This window comes from Squalius cephalus (genome assembly GCF_949319135.1).
Source record: "Squalius cephalus genome assembly, chromosome: 2".
Classification (NCBI taxonomy): domain Eukaryota; kingdom Metazoa; phylum Chordata; class Actinopteri; order Cypriniformes; family Leuciscidae; genus Squalius; species Squalius cephalus.
In genome coordinates this window covers 22,830,010-22,847,985 of record NC_137123.1, presented here as the reverse complement: position 1 = coordinate 22,847,985, position 17,976 = coordinate 22,830,010, and the positions used below count along the sequence as shown (strand labels likewise).

The 17,976-nt window shown below is 37.0% G+C and overlaps 1 protein-coding gene across 4 annotated transcripts in view; it reads right to left on the bottom strand.

Moving 5' to 3' along the window:
- Positions 1-17,976, bottom strand: part of grin2bb (glutamate receptor, ionotropic, N-methyl D-aspartate 2B-b) — a 105,087-nt gene that overhangs the window by 17,680 nt on the left and 69,431 nt on the right. For all 4 annotated transcript variants that reach the window (XM_079864185.1, XM_079864187.1, XM_079864186.1 and 1 more), the window contains 4 exons: positions 15,291-15,561; positions 15,017-15,209; positions 1,018-1,132; positions 555-763 (listed from right to left, as the gene is read on the bottom strand). In XM_079864185.1, the coding sequence (XP_079720311.1) occupies positions 555-763; positions 1,018-1,132; positions 15,017-15,209; positions 15,291-15,561 (788 nt within the window). The remainder of the gene's footprint in view (positions 1-554; positions 764-1,017; positions 1,133-15,016; positions 15,210-15,290; positions 15,562-17,976) is intronic.

The window sequence follows — 17,976 nt, the reverse complement described above, 5'->3', positions numbered from 1 at the left end:
AAAGACACGAGATACCAGTTTTAATCCATGAATAAATCAGTGTTTCAAAGTGTGACTGTACAATTCCATAAACACCACACGTTCTTACTATATGATATACTGGAGTCCTGACAGTGATAGAGCACTTTGAATTTGAAAACTGAATGAAGTATCTATACTTAGTGCTCTTATGAGACTGTCTGCATTTTGGCAGTCAAGATTAATGACTGATCTCATATTGATCTCTTCAGTTTAAAGATATTTTACCTATATTATGTAGCTTTATCCATCTTGACACGGTTAAAATCATCTTTACAGACACACAGTGCGGTGAAACATTCTTAGTGTTTGGATTTTTTTTAAATCCTAAAGCTTTCTGTTTACTTCCAGGTTTAAATTACATTTTGACTCTCATATTTTCATTGTAGTCCCATATTTTTGCACCCCACAATATTCATCTGCGATTTAATCAAATTTTTAAAATATCTACTGTGAAATCTGAGATGAATCTGAACTTTGAACCGAAACTGCGGCACATTTCCTGAATATCTGTACTGTTCCTATGCGATTCTCACTGGATTTTGAGCTGCTTTCTGCACGGCACTGTATTCCTCATGCAGGTGCCACTGAGGGGGTCGACATCCTCCACAATAACAAATGGAGCCTCCTCCAGGGTAACAATGGACAGGTGGTCATCCTCTCGTTCCCCAGCATCCGAGTACAGCTCGAACCGAGGCCACACGTGGTACTTCATTGCCAGAGACCCGTTCTCCCATTTACCGACCTGTGAGAGTACAAAGAGGGCAAGATGAGAGCTAAAGCTGGGAGAAGGATAACAAGTGACATAATAAGAGGGTGCTGAGGTTGAAGTGGCTGAGATTGGATTAGTGCGGGCTAAATTTGAGGAGGGCAGAAATCTTGAATTAAGATGAAGAGAGATAAAGAGTAAATGAAGGCTGATAATTACATCAGGGAACTTTGCAGTCATGAGTTAAGAGAAATCAAGAGAGAAAAGGAGAAATGAGGAGAGATACCCACCCTGTCATACTGCCTCTCCTTATCTAACAGTATAATAACCAACTTTGGGTGCATCTGAAAACCGTCCTCACTAAAGGAGAGGTTGCGCCCTTCAAATGTCACATTCATGAGATACCTGAAGAGAAAACAAAGGGAATATATCAGACCAAGCACATTTGATGGTTATTAACACAAATGCACTTTCCTTTCTTGTACAGCACACATATTTTCAGAACAAGTCAAAGCAATCTACAGGATCCCTCGATGTCAGCATCTTTCCAGTTTACCTATAGTGTATGGGTTTCTGTATACTATCCACATACCTGTATGTCCACACATGTATAATGCAGGAAAGCAGGTTTGTTGCTAGAGGCTATAGCAAGTAATATTCACAATGGCAAATATGAATCTGGCAGCCTCCTGGTCACAAAACCATTTTTATGATTTTAAATCCACTCAGTTGGAGAATCTTGAGGAACTGCTATGGCTTTCACCTTAACAAAATACAAAAGTCATGAACCCAATATAATAGTAAGTTAATAATCCAGGGGAAACCATCTATTAGAAGTGAGTAATATTACATGCCAGATTTTTTCTAATACCTGATATCTTAGCCTTCAAGTAAGCCATCCAAGAATGCATTAATAGTAGCTCATTTCTTGGAAGTAGCACATTTAAACCAGTTTATAATGCCTTTCTTTGCCATCTTAAAATAGTATCCAGTACACGCAAATAGGAAGCCAAACTGTGTATGAGACAGCAAACATTGCATGGTGAACAGTTTCATCCAAATGTCAACCTTTTTTCCAAAAACAGCATGCTTGACCCCTATCACTGTCACGCAACCTTACCACCCAGAGTGTCTTGACACTGCACAGATCTGCCTATAGCCTTTGCCATGGTCAACCACAAACTGTTCATTTCAGTGCTGACAGACTTAGCTAATTTACTGGTTTATTAACTACTTTAATAACAGATCATTCTAAGTTAGCAAGAAAGCCTCAGTTTCTGCCCTTCAACCTTGGAGTCCCTCATGGCTCAGTATTTGGTCCTTTAATATTGTTTTATCTACTTCAGCACCTGCACTGCCATCTAATCACAGTGTAAATTAGATTCTTCCTCACTGGCCCACCAGAATTAGCCAAGTAACATCTTCAAGTTCATTCAGAATGCTTTCGTCCGAGTTGTAATTAACCTCTTTCGTGTCACTAACCTACTCCACAGACACATTTGGGCAGTGCTTAATGGACTGTCTGAGTCTAGTGACTCGTCTTTACTGACCTCATCTAGCACTTAGACATCTGTACTGCATAACAAATGTTTTAGCATTCTTATAATGTGTTGTTCTTCTTGCTGCCCTTGAGATCTAACTTAGCACTTGACTTCTTAATATTCTCGGCCACAGTTTCAGCATTTGCCACTTACGTGATATAGGAGTTCATAATAAGAAGAAAAAGAAATAAAGGTTTATAATACATAAATATAAACACACGTACAATAATAAAAAAGAATATACAACAAATGAAATCAAAACCCATCAGTAACAGTATACAATATTCATTAGGGGAAAACATGGCTAGTTAACTTTTTCGAGCAACACCAACTTTTTTCGAAGATGAAAATAAAACAAAGATTACTAATAGAAATTAATATTTAGGTATAAATACTTTTAATCTTTACACATTTAATTCAAGGTGTTATTTTCTGATTCTTTTTCTAGCCATTTCCAATGAAAATTGTAAATCCTACACCAAATTCTTTTCAGCATACTACTACACAAATGTGTCTTTTCTCAAGCAGAATTTTTGGTATATCTGTATACTTAAAGTGAATTATAGTTATTTTGATTAACTATATAATCTATCATTTTATATTTTTACATTACCTTTTATGCTATTTCATGAAATGTTTCATAATCAATATATGAAGACCTCAGAAGCAAAAGCCTCTAAAAGCCACCTCTGTCAAAAATGAGATAATATTGAGTGAATGCTCTCCGCACATAGTATACGCTCATCAAATACTTTCACTTCAAACTCACTAAATCCCAGCCTCAGCCCATTCAGAAATGCCGGTACTTGGGTAGAAAGCTATAAATAGGAGCCTGATAAAAATGTTAATATTAAACAAAAACTTTAGACAAGACTTTTGCATCTGAAGTCTTCATATGTTAAATGAACTGAATATGTTTTTCCTGGGCAATAACAGTGGAAATGTTTGATAACTCTAAGTTATGTGCCTTTAAGTGATGTGCCTATACATAAACTGACTTTCATAAAAATAAAACCTACAGAGAAATATCATGTTTGAAAACTAGCCCTATAGATAAATAAGAAACAGTGCTTTTTCCATTTATTTTCCCCTTTCCATCAATTCACCCGACTGTGTCAAACACACAACATAAAAATCCCCACACTAATAAAAGACATCAGCAGTAAAACATCATGAAAATGAATCACATGGACAAGTTGTAAGTCGTTTCCCTTTTCTGCCATCAGGGTGTAAAATGTATGACGTAGAAGAACTGACCCAATTTAGACAGTGACAGTAAATCAGTCCGTAGTCAGGTGCGTGTGTGTGTGTGTGTGTGTGTGTGTTTGTGCCCTTGAGCAGCGATATGCACACAGATTTTCATCATAACATGAGTATCATGTATGTGTGTCAACAAGTTTTGTGTCAGAGCCAGTGAAAACTCTCTGCTGCACTCCTCGCTCTCTTGCCTCCATCTGTGGGCTGTCGTCGCCATGACAACAATCGGCCTCATGAAAACGACTCACCACACAGGAAATAAATATCTGCTCTGAACAAGAGAACATGAAAGAGAAATCTAGAAATAGAGAGAGGCTAGAAAGAAGAATGACCAAACAAGTAGTGACTGTGTCTCATGCATGTACAATTCATTGGAGTAAGATTGTAAAGCAGTGTTGTACGGAAGCTAACAACACACAAAAAAGGGCTCCTGTGAGGAGGTCTATAACATCCGGACAAAGCTAACCGTTAGCATTGCCATTCATCTCAATGGCAGTTGCTCATCTGAGGCTCACAGGAGGCTTTGGAAGTAAAGTAGCAACCATGGGTCCTGGGGAGGCGCAGGAAAATGACAATGTTAAGTCCAAATCAGACTTTTAATCAAATACTTGAGATTTAGACTATGTTTTGTTTGCAAAAATGGATTTAGTCAGAAAACATAGTGGTCGTCAATGGAAAAATACGTTATTTGCCCACTGATCGGTGTAGTTACAGCATCCACCAGCAGGTATATTTGTTAAAACAAGACTTAAAATGTATTTTAGACATTTAAACTGCAATAGTTAAGTGCACACATGATCCGTTTAACCTACAATCTCAGAGACGCGCACCATCAGTTCGCAAATGGGTGTGTTAGGGCGGACTCCTGACAGAAAGTATGTACAACCCCAAACTGCCAACAGATAGAATGAAAGTGAGAGGATGTGTGTGAAAGAGAGAGAGAGAGGGAGAGAGAGAGAGAGAGAGAAAGGGAGAGAGGGAGAGAGAGAGAGAGAGAGAGAGAGAGAGGGAGAGAGAGAGAGAGAGAGAGAGAGACCCACCAGCATATAAAATGTGTTACCATGGTGCCCACAACCATAGCAATCTCCAAGCAATCTGCTGTGTTGCCATGGGAACAGTAATCTCGCCCGAGAGAGTGAGGGAGAATGAGAGGAAGAGACATGGAGAGAGAGGTAGCATCTTTTGTACTTACAGCGAGACGCATGATGCAGCACAGACCCATTTATCTGTCGCTATAAATACAAACAGATCAATATCGACAAGACAGACAACCAGATTTATCGCATACGACATTTTTCAGTTCTAGCATTGATCTGCCATTAGAAAACTCATCTTCAGATTTACCGTACACCCATACATTTAAAAGCGTAATCATTCAAGGGTCTATGAATGACTTGATCTTAGATTCAAGGGTTTCCTCTCATGTTTCATTTTAGCCCTGACATAACATCTCCTGGCTTGACTCTTTGTCATTTTGTGATACTTGTCGTGAGGCTGTGAAATCGCCTCTCAGGTCAACAGGGTACAGCTTTAACAACCATCGAAAACTTGAGGGAGTGTGAGGACTGTATGCGATTTATTCATTAACATCTTGTTTGGAGCAGGGGCGTTTTCTCAGAGGAGCAAGGGTTGTCATTGTTAACTAAAAGTAAAACATTTATTGAATTAAAAGAAAAGAAAATATAAATATTACATGAAAAACTGAAACTTAAAGGGGCTAAATGTAGAGTTCAGAGACCCTTGTTGTTAGCGACACCTGTGGCCCTTAAGTGAACTGCAGCTCTATAAACTCACAGCTAAGTTCTTTTTCGTTCTTTGCTTAGAAGTAAAAAAAATAAACACCTTTGTAGGGATATACTGTTAACGAACATCCCGGCGTTGCTGAGAGCTACGTTTAGATCAGTGGTTCTCAGCCTCTCCTGCAGGGACCCCCTGACAGGCCATGTTTCTGTTTTAACCCTGAAATGGCACACCTGATTCAATTAATGAGTAGTTTTTAGAGTAGGAAGAGTAGGAATTAGTCAATTAATCAATTAGTCAACTGCTCATTAAGCCTTTAATTAATTGAATCAGGTGTGCCATTTCAGGGTTAAAACAGAAACATGGCCTGTCAGGGGGTCCCTGCAGGAGAGGTTGAGAACCACTGGTTTAGATGAATATGTAAATATGTGCTGTGCGCTTTCCTCTCAATAACAAAATATACACACAACAATGACAGCGGTGAGAAAACAGCAGTTCAGAAAGCGTCTGCGATTCACCGGCATCATGACGACAGATGAGGTCATTAAAAATACACTGTTATGATAGTTTGATTCTTAAGTATATTTGAGACTATAGACTAAAGGCCCGTTCACACCAAGAACGATAACTATAAAGATAACTATATTAGCATCCACACCAGCGGATGCTATCGTTCAGTTTATTCTAAACTCGTGCTTGTCTGTCACTTTAAATGCTCAAGCTCGTTACAGCAGGATGGATTCTGATTGGCTGTCAATGTTTTTATCATCCATCAGCTGGATAAAAACGTTCTGAAAGTGATTCCAACGATATAGTTTCTCTGGGCTATTTTCGTTATAGCTGTGGTGTGAACTCTGCTATTCTTTAATATTGAGAACGATTTTTAGAACTATATCTTTATCGTTTGCTTTATTTCTGCAATGTTTTAAATGACCAGAGCTGCATCTATTGGGTTCAACTGGACAGGCTAAGAAAAACGTTAAAATGCAACAACAAATCTAATCAGCACATCTGACACACACCTAAAATGCGAATGCACCATTATTGCATTTTTATTTTAAATTCGACGAATATTCGGAATTCTAATTTTAATTTGACATCCCTAATGAATAATATAATATTATAGAAATAATACTCAAATAAGTAAGGTGCCTTCTCAAAAATATTCACATGAAAATGATCAGTAGTATAATATTGTTCAAACCACTCATTTTTACAAAGTAACACTGTCCAACAAAGACAATCACAGAAGGAGGCAGTGTCTCTCTAGCTCCCCTGAGCCCACGGATGTCTTGCACCTATTGTTTTTGATGGGGCACACGTGGCGGTCCCGACTCACTTGGTGCCCTAGGCAAGATAAGGCATGACCAAAGAAAAAATAGCTTTAACAACTTAATTCTTTACATAAAAAGTCCAGGGGTAGTGGTACAGTTTCCCTTTAGAATGTAGGTGGACCCAGGTTCAAATTTGACTTTGAATTCAGCAGGAAAAAAAAGATCACACCCGAAAATGAGGCAAATTTGTTATATGGAAAATAGTTATAAATATATATATATTTTTTTTTTTTACAAAAAAGGTCATATGAGTTACACAAATGATCTGCGGAAGGTGCAACGTGATTGGACGGAAGAAATATGAATGCATACTGCACAACCCCTGGCAATGGGATAACGCCTGCCCATCATGTTTGCAAACGGTTCACAAATTGGCCTGGCATGGTCAAACTGTTGGAAATGGACGAACTAATTAAAAAGTAAACAACTAACCCACTCAGACATCCCCACTTCTGCTCACATCTGAATCGAAATGAACTTGAAATGACTTTAAATGATCTGTGACTGAGGCGATTTTTAGCGAGCATCTCCGTGTCGGCAACCTTCATGACACCAACTGTGTTTACAGAGGATTAGCTGACTAATGGTCTGAAAATAATCAGACTATTAATAGCAACAAATGCTTGACGCATAAAATATGCTTTTTACTTTAGTGTATTTTTTTTAAACTCCCCCTGTAGCCAATCATTTTATCCCTTAAAACTCATCTTTGATCACCAAAATGACATATTTAAATGTTTTTTTCCTTGAAAAAAATTTCTTCATGCCTTAAAATAGCTTGAATGCACCTCTACACCCTTGCCTCATTTAGTATACGCGGTTCTATAAATATGCAAATTAGCCCCGCCTCCACTCACGCACACCAGCTCAGAGATCCACTCGTTGACGATCACACGTTGACGTGATTGGTAACAAGGTAGTTTGTGACGTCAGAAACTGTCTGTCTTTGGTTCACTGCAGTTTTAAGGAGAAAATACTCAGCAATGGTGTTGACTAATTAAGGCGAGACACGGCAGGCAAAAACATAGGTTTTTTTTACTGGTCAATTTGAGATTTTTGGATATTTGTCTTCCATAACATGTCTTCTTTCAGACTTGTGGTGAAAAAAAGTCCCAAATACACATTTAGGTCTTTATTTTATTACACTTTTGTTGTCTGTTTGCGTCTGTAGATTTCTCATAAATTCAACAAAAGTTGGCGTTCTTAATCAACATGCTGCTCCGCGATCGCTGTCTGCACCCTGTCATCACATGCACCGTTAGAAAGCTCTCTCTCTCCTGTACAATCCTGTCGGATCCAAATATGGTAATTTCCTTATTATCAGCAACCAATCGTGAAAGTAAAAGGGCTGAATGCGCAATCTCAATGGCTGATGATAAATCTTTAAAGCCCGTTTTCTCAAAATGACTTTTCCAAAATCTCCACTTCAGTAGCACCTATATACACCTAACTTTCCAGTCTTGTACCTAGTTATATTATGAAGACATTTATACATTTGTAAATATATTATTCCTAGCCTGATTTATATAAAATTTTATTCCAAAAAACATGGCGAAAATCATTTTTTTAAGGCTATTGACAGTATATTCTGATTTACAGGATAACAAAAGTAGATATCCATAAATCCCTCTGTAATTTTTTCCCCATCTAATATGTGAACACAATGAAAAAATTATTTTCAAGCTGGCTTTATCCAATACTCAGATTTCGTTTTTTTTTTTTTTTTTTTTTATATATGCAAATTAGCGCATATTTAATTAGATATTGCCTAATTTGCACATTTAAACATTAAATTACAGAAAACTTGTAATACATTTTTTTCTCATCTTAATGAAGGTAATCAACTGGGAAAGTTTCATGGTGATATCTGCTAGTTAAAAATGTTACCCTATTCACCTGTAGTGTTTCGCCTTAATTTGCACGTTTTGTCTTAAAGCATATTAAAAACACCACATAGACATATAAAGAACATTAAAAGCTGGATTTTCACCTCAGAGGGACTTTAAGTAATATAAAAAGTGTTTAAATACACAAACTTAATGAGACTTTGATATGACAATATTTATTAAGTTAGTTTTATTAAGACAATATGTTAATTTGGGGGGGAATTATCCCTTTAATATAAACATACAAAAATATTATAGTATGGTACAAGTTGCTTGTTGATAATGTCAGGTAAATGGTGTGCGCATTTAACATGGAAACCATGTAAAAATCTAATGAAGCATGAATTTAACTTAAATCCCAAAAAGGCTTTGCCTTCTCTCTCTCTCTTTTTTTTTTAGAAGACCACTAGGGGGAGGAAGGCTTCTGGAGGTAATTACAGTCTTTGCCCACCAGCACTGGATTATTTTAATGCATCATCAACACGAGGGCGACAAAAATCTGCTGAGGATTTAAAGCGCAAGAGGTATTATAACATCACAATGTTAGTTAACCTAAACAGGATTTCGGATTAGCTGAACACTGATGGAATCATACTTCAGTCACCCATATTCACAGCCACCCACAGTGCATTATATGAAAGTGGATGTGGGCTGTGGAAGTGTGTATAGGTTTTTCTAGAAGTCTGTGTGTTTATGTATGCATTTTTAATTAAAGCAAGTTACAGGCTCCTGGGTGAACCAGAGATTAATTACCTTTACTTACACAGGACACCATGTAATGATCAAACCCCTTCCCCAGGGAAGCCTGTGGGCCTTGTAACACAGCGATACACCACCACCACTCTAATGGAGCTAAAACACACACTAATACATAGACACACTTTCTCTTTGTGTCAAGGAACACAAACACACCTTTGGGAATTGAGTTGTGTGAAAGCTTAAAAAGCCAAATATTCTGTAAAGGCAGACTGTTCATCGTGTATTTTGTATTCTATAAGCAAACAATAAATGGAGACCGAAACACAGTGTGACGGAGCAGAAACGGAGAGATAGATGGAGAAGTGCAAGACCGGAGGGAAACCGCATGGGTTCACCAGCAAAAAGTGTACAAATGATATCTTGACCTACTTCTGAAGAGTTATTGTCAGCGTATTTCAGCATTGCCCAAAAGCATACCGTAATAAAAACATCCACAACCATCTTATTAAACTTTCCGGGCGTCAGGTCTACTGGCCGCACCAGCCTGAGGGGCTACAATTAAGTCAAGTGGAGAATAAAAGCCTGGCAGCTTCACAAGCCTTAAGCACCTCAGAGGAGTCAAAGCATCAGAGAGACAAGGAGGGAAAACACAAAATATGCACACAAACCAAAAAACATACACACATAATCCATTTATAATTGTGTACATTTTAATACTACGTAATTTTAACAGTAAAAAATTATACAGTAAAAACCTGTTAATTGGTTGGTTAACAAGTTCTCTTACTACTGTATATATGTTGAAAAACTGTAATAGACCTACTGGAACATTTCTTGTTATTTTAAAGTTTTAAAAAGTAAAGTAAATGTAAAGTTTTGTAAGTAAAAAAAAAAGAAGTTTATTACATGTTATACTACGGGGTAGTTGAATGCTTGATTTTGATTGGTTGACGAACGTTCTGAGATGTGTAAATATTTTCAGGGAAACGCACGGCTAAAGTAGTTCCCGGCAGGTCTTAACCGCATTACAGATCCAAATCACTTCGCCAAATGATTTCAGTTATTTCAAAGGTCTTTACAGCCTACAGAACCAAAACCAACAACGACATTGACCAAGCAAATACATATAGTAAACAATAGGATAAAAATAACCAATTACGTTTTATTGTGTATTATGCATATTAGTTATTATGGAAAAGCACATATCTTTTTCTCGCGCTCTCTCTCCCACTCAAACACACACACATACAGTACGGACACACTCGCACAGAAACGTGTTGTCAGTGCTACTCAGAAGGTTTTATCAGTAAAATAGTTTAGCAACTTAAAAGCTACATGCCGTTTCTCACTAGCGAGCGTAGTTTTGCTAGTAGATGCTGGTGCGTCTATAAATAATTGATTCACTTTCAACCTCATTACCACAATTTGATTATCATTTCTGAAATGTATCAAAACAAAAAATGTATCAAAATCATTGAAAATAATTGAAATCTGAAAACCTGTTAAACATTTTTTGGAAATAAATAAATAATAAAACACTGAGGTTTTAAAAACAAAGTGTGAAATTGGAAATTGGAAAAGGAATAATGCTAGAGCGTCATTAAGGTAATGATATTTTATCTGGCCATATTCCAAATATCTATAAACATGTGGAAACTGTCTTTAAAATACGTTTCAGAACAAAAGAGCCAGGAAATTGATTAAATCATTCAAATTCTAGCATGATCTGAATTAAATTTTTCGCAAGAACAACCCACACAATGTCCTTGCGATCAATTTAGCTGAGAGAAGTGTGTAGCCTCATTTAACCCCACTCTCAACCTTTATAGGGTACATGTATAACATCTAACCTTCTACAGCCATGCCTAATCCTTCAGCTGACCTTCAGAGGAACCCCTTGAGGCTGTTTCAGGCCCTTAACCATCACAGAACATGACCCATTCAGCTGAAAAGCCCTCCATCATCGCTGACAGATCCACCGCAGAGCATGGTGGGTGTTCCAGAATGATAATATAGAATCTTGGAATGCCATTTAAATCGTCTCCATCATGGTGGAAACGGATCATTAGAGTCCTCGAGGGGTTACAGGGTCCGGTGGTTCTCATTCAGCCCACCTCATAAGGCTGTCATTCAAAAGCTTCTTGTGTGTGCGTGTGCACGCATATGTGAGATCCCAAGTGTGCACTGCAGGGTGATCGAGAAGAACCTGCACTCCCAGAGGACTGTAAACTAAACTATTTTCTCTGGTGCGTACTTACGGCTACTTTTCCTCGTATCTATTATTATGCTCTCCAGCATTCATAAGACATTAAAGTGTGTCCTTATCTTCTCATCAGACAATTCAAAAATCCACTTCAGCGACTCTAAAGGCAACACATCTGCCTAATTACACAAATGCAACCATCTTGTTCTAGCAGATACCATGTCCGCTGGGTAATTGTTGTAAACTCACCATTCACAAATAACATAAAAGTGCCCCCCCCCCACACACACACACTTAATTACTTGCTTCTCTCATCTAAACCAACAAAGCTTTCCGTAACAACACAGTTATATGTCTTCATAACATGCTCTCCAGGCTACAGATTGTTCCAGAAACATTATAAATGTTTAATTTAACATTTAAATCAAACCTTAAGTGGTGTTTTTTTTAATGATCGATGGTGCATTTGTACGTAATTTGCATATTAAATGCACGCACAATGTGTTATCGACTGGTCCGTGTCCGACCTATGCGCTGGAATTAAGTGCTCCTTTACATACATGCTTTAGAAAGCAGCTTCCAAAAATTAGCATTGAAAAGGGTATTTAAAAAGTGTTTTCAGAGACGGCAGAATCAAGCGATCAGAGGATTGGTGAATTTTTCACTGCTAGCCAGCCCTGCAACACTTTACACAGACAAGTTTAACAAGAGTTTAACAAGAGTCTTCGGCCAAGAACTAGTGAGACTGAAGCAAACAGAAAGTAACCGCAGAAGAAAAGCGATTTAGGAAGTAAAGGGGAAAAAATACTGTAATACTGTAAATAACTTTTCTTTAAACACTACTGTTCAAAAGATAAAACATTTTATGATGTCTTCAAGGCTGCATTTATTTGATCAAAAATACAGAAAAACTAATATTGTGAAATATTATAACAATATGTTTTCTGTTGTAATATATTTTCAAATGTAATTTATTCCTGTGATGGGAAAGCTGATTTTTCAGCATCATTACTCCAGTCTTCAGTGTCACATGATCCTTCACGAATCATTCTAATATGCTTATTTGTGCTTATGTAACTTATAATTATCAATGTTGAAAACAAACAGCTGCTTAATATTTTTGTGAAATGTCTTACATCATTTATCTACCTTCATATTGTTCCAAACACGTATGCATTTTCAGTTTTCTGTACAATAACACAAAAGATATTTAATCTTCTTTTGTGTTCCATCGTACAGGTTTGGAACAACATGATGGTGGGTAAATCATGACTAAACATTTGAAGTGAACTATCCCTTTAAGTTTAATTTTTAATGTCGTTATTGAATTTAAGATAAATTTCGAGGCCTGATTAAGTATCAATATGTTATAAAAAACCTGCAATGGTACTGTATACACAGCTATAGACACTCTAGACCAGCGGAAAGGTGAGTCCGTCGTCTGTTCTGCTGAAGCTGGCACATGAAGAATCCACAGAGGAAACTCGGCATGCGTGTGCCACAACTGTTCATATCAAAGTGTGGATGAGAGGTAGATTTGAATCTGTTACTGTTGCTTTCCACCCATGTCTCTTTGGGATTTAAAGTTTGTTATATTAAAAGACGTAAAGAGAGAGCGAGAGAGGCTTCCGCTGTTGTTCCATTTGGCTTCCTAATCCTGCTCTGCCTCGAGCATTCAATTAACTCCTCACCAGCAGATCAAATGACTGGCTAAAAGAGACTGTGACCGAGCCTAAACGCTAATTAATACTTAGGAATCAATGCCCCTCAATACTAAATGTCAAATAACAGTACAAAAGAGAACAGAGGAGCTCAGATGAAAAGCTCACTTTTCTATTACGATGGATATTTATGTTTTTAAGATGAAAACCACAGCCGGCCGGTACAGACACGTGGGCGCGGGCTGAATGTCAGAGGAGACATAATGGGGAAAGAAAAGTGAAAGGTGCTCTGTGCCAGACACTTCAGCGAGCAGCTACAGCAGACCCACATTAACAATAATGTGGATTCTATTCCTCTCGCATTTTTCTCTTTTGTTGTCCATTTGTCACTCTCACTCGTTCTTTTTCTCCGGGTGTTACAGGTACGGTGCAGCTACAAGAGAGTGCTGTTTAACCTAGGACTCGCTTTATTAGGATCCGTCTCGGCTGATCCAATCACAGGTGAGAAGGACTGTCAATTACCTTTTACAATTACAATTTGAAACATGCGTTTCAAATGCATCTCCTGAGGCCATTTGTGATCCCATTTCGAGGGAAAGGTTTCTGACTCCATTATGTTACTCTAAGGGGTGTAAATAGATTAAAAAATCTATATAAAATTAATTGATTAATTAATGCCAAATAATTCATTGTTTTCAGTGATTAATCCTGATTAATCATGTTAGGTAATTAATTATATCTTAAATTCACATTTGTCATCATAAATATAATTTACACACAGTAAGTAGGGTAAATGAAAGTAAAATGATTAAATATGAAATATTATACATTTATATATATATAATAGGCCTATTATATTTATTTATTTTAAAGGCCTGCATCAGCAATATTAATATCAATATATCAATATATCAATATCAATCTCTATTGAATGTATTTTTTAATGAATCTTTCAAAGTTCCTTGTTATTTATATATATCAAAAGCTTGAATATACCAATTTGGTGCTCAAGAAACATTCTTATTATTATCAACGTTGGAAAAAGTGCTGGTTAATATTTTTGTGGAAACTGTGATATATTTTATCAGGATTCTTGGATGAATAGAGGTTGCAAAAGAACAGCATTTATTTTAAATAGAAATATTTTGTAACATTTTAAATGTCTTTAGTGTCACTTTGATCAATTTACTGTCTTTGGTGAATAAAAGTAATAATTTCTTTTACAAAAAAATCTTACCAACCCCAAATTACCCCCAGTAGCGTACATCAAATCACCAATTAAATCAGGGGAAAAAATGGTATCATGAAAATAGCACCCATTATAGATCAAAAATAACTTTTTCAATCACGAAACTTTAAAGGTATCTAACACCAACCACGGTGTGTGTGTGTGTGTGTGTGTGTGTGTGTGTGTGTGTGTTTGTACCTACTTAACTATATTTTGGGGACAAATTTGTACCCAGAAGTGACCAAAACCTGACAAAATCTCCAAAAACCTCTCTTTAGGGACGTCCTCATTTGTAAATCTGGTATAAAAATCGATTAAGTTATTATTATTTATTTTTTTAAATGTAAACATGCAGAAAGTTTTGTGTGATGGGTTGCTTTAGGTGTAGGGTTAGTGTAAGGGTATAGAATATACAGTTTGTACAGTATAAAAACCATTATGTCTATAGAATGTCCTCATTTAGATAGCTAAGTAAACGTGTGTGTGTGTGTGTGTGTGTGTGTGTGTGTGTGTGTGTGTGTGTGTGTGTGTGTGTGTGTGTGTGTGTGTGTGTGTGTGTGTGTGTTTGTGCACCTGTCTAGGGCTGTTCACCCTTTTCAAAAACACTCCATTAGTTGAGAAACCCTCCTGAGCAGGTGTTGTAAATGTGTGTGTGCCTGCGAGAGAGCCTGTGTACGTGTAAGATTGCAGACCCCAGATGTCAGTGTTTGAACCCTGGCACCCCGCTATGCCTGACTCACCTCAGCACCTCGTTGGGGTTTCCTGACTTGCTGCCTTTCTTGTCAGGTGTGCCGTGGCATCCAGACTTAAGCAGCGTGTGAGGACCCCGATCCAGCATCATTGTGGAGGTTGCCATGGCGATTATGGCTACAGCATCACGCACTCGAGCCTCCAGCCCGTAGTCCCACTCATCGTAGGAAACAGAGATCAAACCTGCAAATAAAGGAAGCGTTTGAAACAATCATCTGAAATATTACAATAGTTTTTCAATTCAAACCATCCTTCCCTTCTCACCTGTTGGAAAGACGTTGGGCACATTATCTGCATCCCCTGTCACCAGAGATGGTACGATCCAGGTGTAACCGTAACCAGTGAGGCCGACAGAATGTGCCACCTCGAAAATGGTTGTGGCTTCTTCTTTAGTGCAGTACAGTAGTATAACAGGACTTTGGAGCTTCTTCATCTGGTTCTGGATCTTTGAGTCGCCATCGTCGACTGACATGTCCAACAGCAGCACTTCTTCCAGCTCCCAGCCAACAAAACTGTTCTCAACTGTACTCCGGATCTGGAAGGTAGCAAAAAAAAGACAGAGAAAGATGAAAAAAAACAAAAAACTGGCATGTCCTGTAACACGCTCTCTGCTGCCTCCAGATCTCCCAAAACTGTTCGCTTTTGTTCTTTAGATATATTAAGAGAAGAGGGAGTTAAAAGAGAAAATAGGCAAAAAGACAAAGAGGGAGTGAAAGTTAAAGCAAATATAAGGAATAATGAAAACACTAATCGTAAAAAATTCCCATCATGCACTTCTTCCAGATTCCGGCCTTGCAAATGTTTCTCTTTTTTTATCTCTATCATTTGTAAAGACGCAAACCAAACCCACATTTGAAAATGCACAGAACTACTCTGAGGAGACAGAAAGAAATTAAACTGCATTTCCTCATAACAAATTGTTCAAACACAAGTCCACAGAGATGATTTTCATTCGAATCAAGAACTAGATGAAATTATTGCACCCACAATTCTGATGATGCATATTACTGTATCGCCCAATATTTGAAGCCAATTTGACAGACTTGCAAATTGCCCTGACAGTATCATTACACACATATATGCAGTCAAGTGTAGTGTGAGCATCCAGTACCACAGAGCTGGAAATATCCTTATACATTTTATATTATGTATACTATTTTAAGAAATATAATAACAGTTAAAAAAAAAAAGTTTTTAATATATTTTAATATTTTATAGTTTTGATTTTAGTTAACAAAACCAACACTTGTTCATATTATAGATGGACCGATATAAAAATTCTGATCAGCACTGATAAGCGGATGATTATTTTTTATCTGATGGCCAATAACCAAAAAAAAAAGGTCAATATTAAAATTCTATACAATTTAGTCTTCACTAATTTTTTTAAAACACAATAAGTGAATTTTTGCATCACAACATTATAATGTACAATATGAAAATAGAGATTTTTTTTTTAAACAAGCAGTTTGATAAAGATGAGTTCTGATGAGTGATTGTTAGATGGCAACAAAGGTAATGTAGAAGTAAAAACAGGAGAAATAAATATCCAGTATCAACCAATAACGATTCTGATAACTAATATGGTCCTGACACACTGCGAATTCTGAATTTCCAAACCGAGGTATTTCCATGGTCATTAACAAAGCGCAAAGAAAGAGAAGAAAAATAGTGCAGGTACTGTGGCAACCCAGGATATTGCAGAAGATGAAGGGCCACAAATACAACAGATGTCAGTGTGACTGAAGAGGAGAGTACCAGCATTGGACACAGTTTGTCCAAGCATTTGGAATCACCTGAACCATTGTTCTTCTCTCAACAGACAACACAAAACCCTGGCACTGGTCTCACTGGAAGAACATCAAGAGCCTGCCTGCTATACACCTGCAAAAACATCAAGAGCCTGCTGGTTGAGCCTCCTCAATAAGCGGAGCATCCTCTGGACTTCTACTGGGCTCTGCTTGCATTGCCCTGAGGTTGCTCCTGATTTGGGGAATGACAAAAAGTACAGTAAAAATCAAAGAACACAATCCTGACCGTTGTATCACTGTGTATTTAAGAACTCTATCCACACCACTGTGTGCCAGATATGAATTTAGGAGTGCCTCCGAAGGCAGCATTTGTCAGTTTTCGGACGCAGCCCATACATAAGCAGATGCATTTGTAAATCCTCCTGTAAATTATCATAAAACATTAAACAGCATATAAATCAAACCTGCCTAATGTTACTAAATGAAATGTCGACCCAGGACAAGCAATAGGATTGTGAAGCTTTGGGGGTGTTGATGAACTCGATCTACTCCATTTCCATCTATGTTTTGACCATCGTTCTGATCCGATCCAATCCGATCTGAAAGTAATTTTCTCCGTTTTTTTGCTCAAAAGTTTTTTTTTATTTATTTATTTTTTCATATTCATATTTATTTCATATTTAAGTGATGACAAAAAAGAAAGGGATGAAGCTAGAAAAAAAAATGTCTGTTCTTTCTTTTGGCATATTGCATGTTCAGATATTCATACAACAAAATATTCTTGCGGGGAAAGACTTAAAGGCACAGCTAAATGTGACATTTATTACAATGGGTTTATGTGAAGATTGTTTTAAGTTCACTTAAATTAAAAGTTGTTATATATTTTTAAAACCCATTAAATGTTAAAAGATTATTCAGTTATTCAAATGGCCTTCATTCTGGCCTTCATTCATAGTGCTTAGTAAAAAGATCCAATTAAACAAATAATTATAATATACTGTCTTTATGTTGTTTCTACATTATTTTGAAGATTCAATGTGAAAGTTTTACAACAAAAATGTATTAAAAACTTAAATGTTAGATGCGATTTATCACAATTATATAGTTAATTTTTTTAATCGATTGACAGCACTTACACTCAAAAAAATAATCTGTTGAACGAACTTAACTAAATTAAGGAAAGGTTTTCCACGAAATTG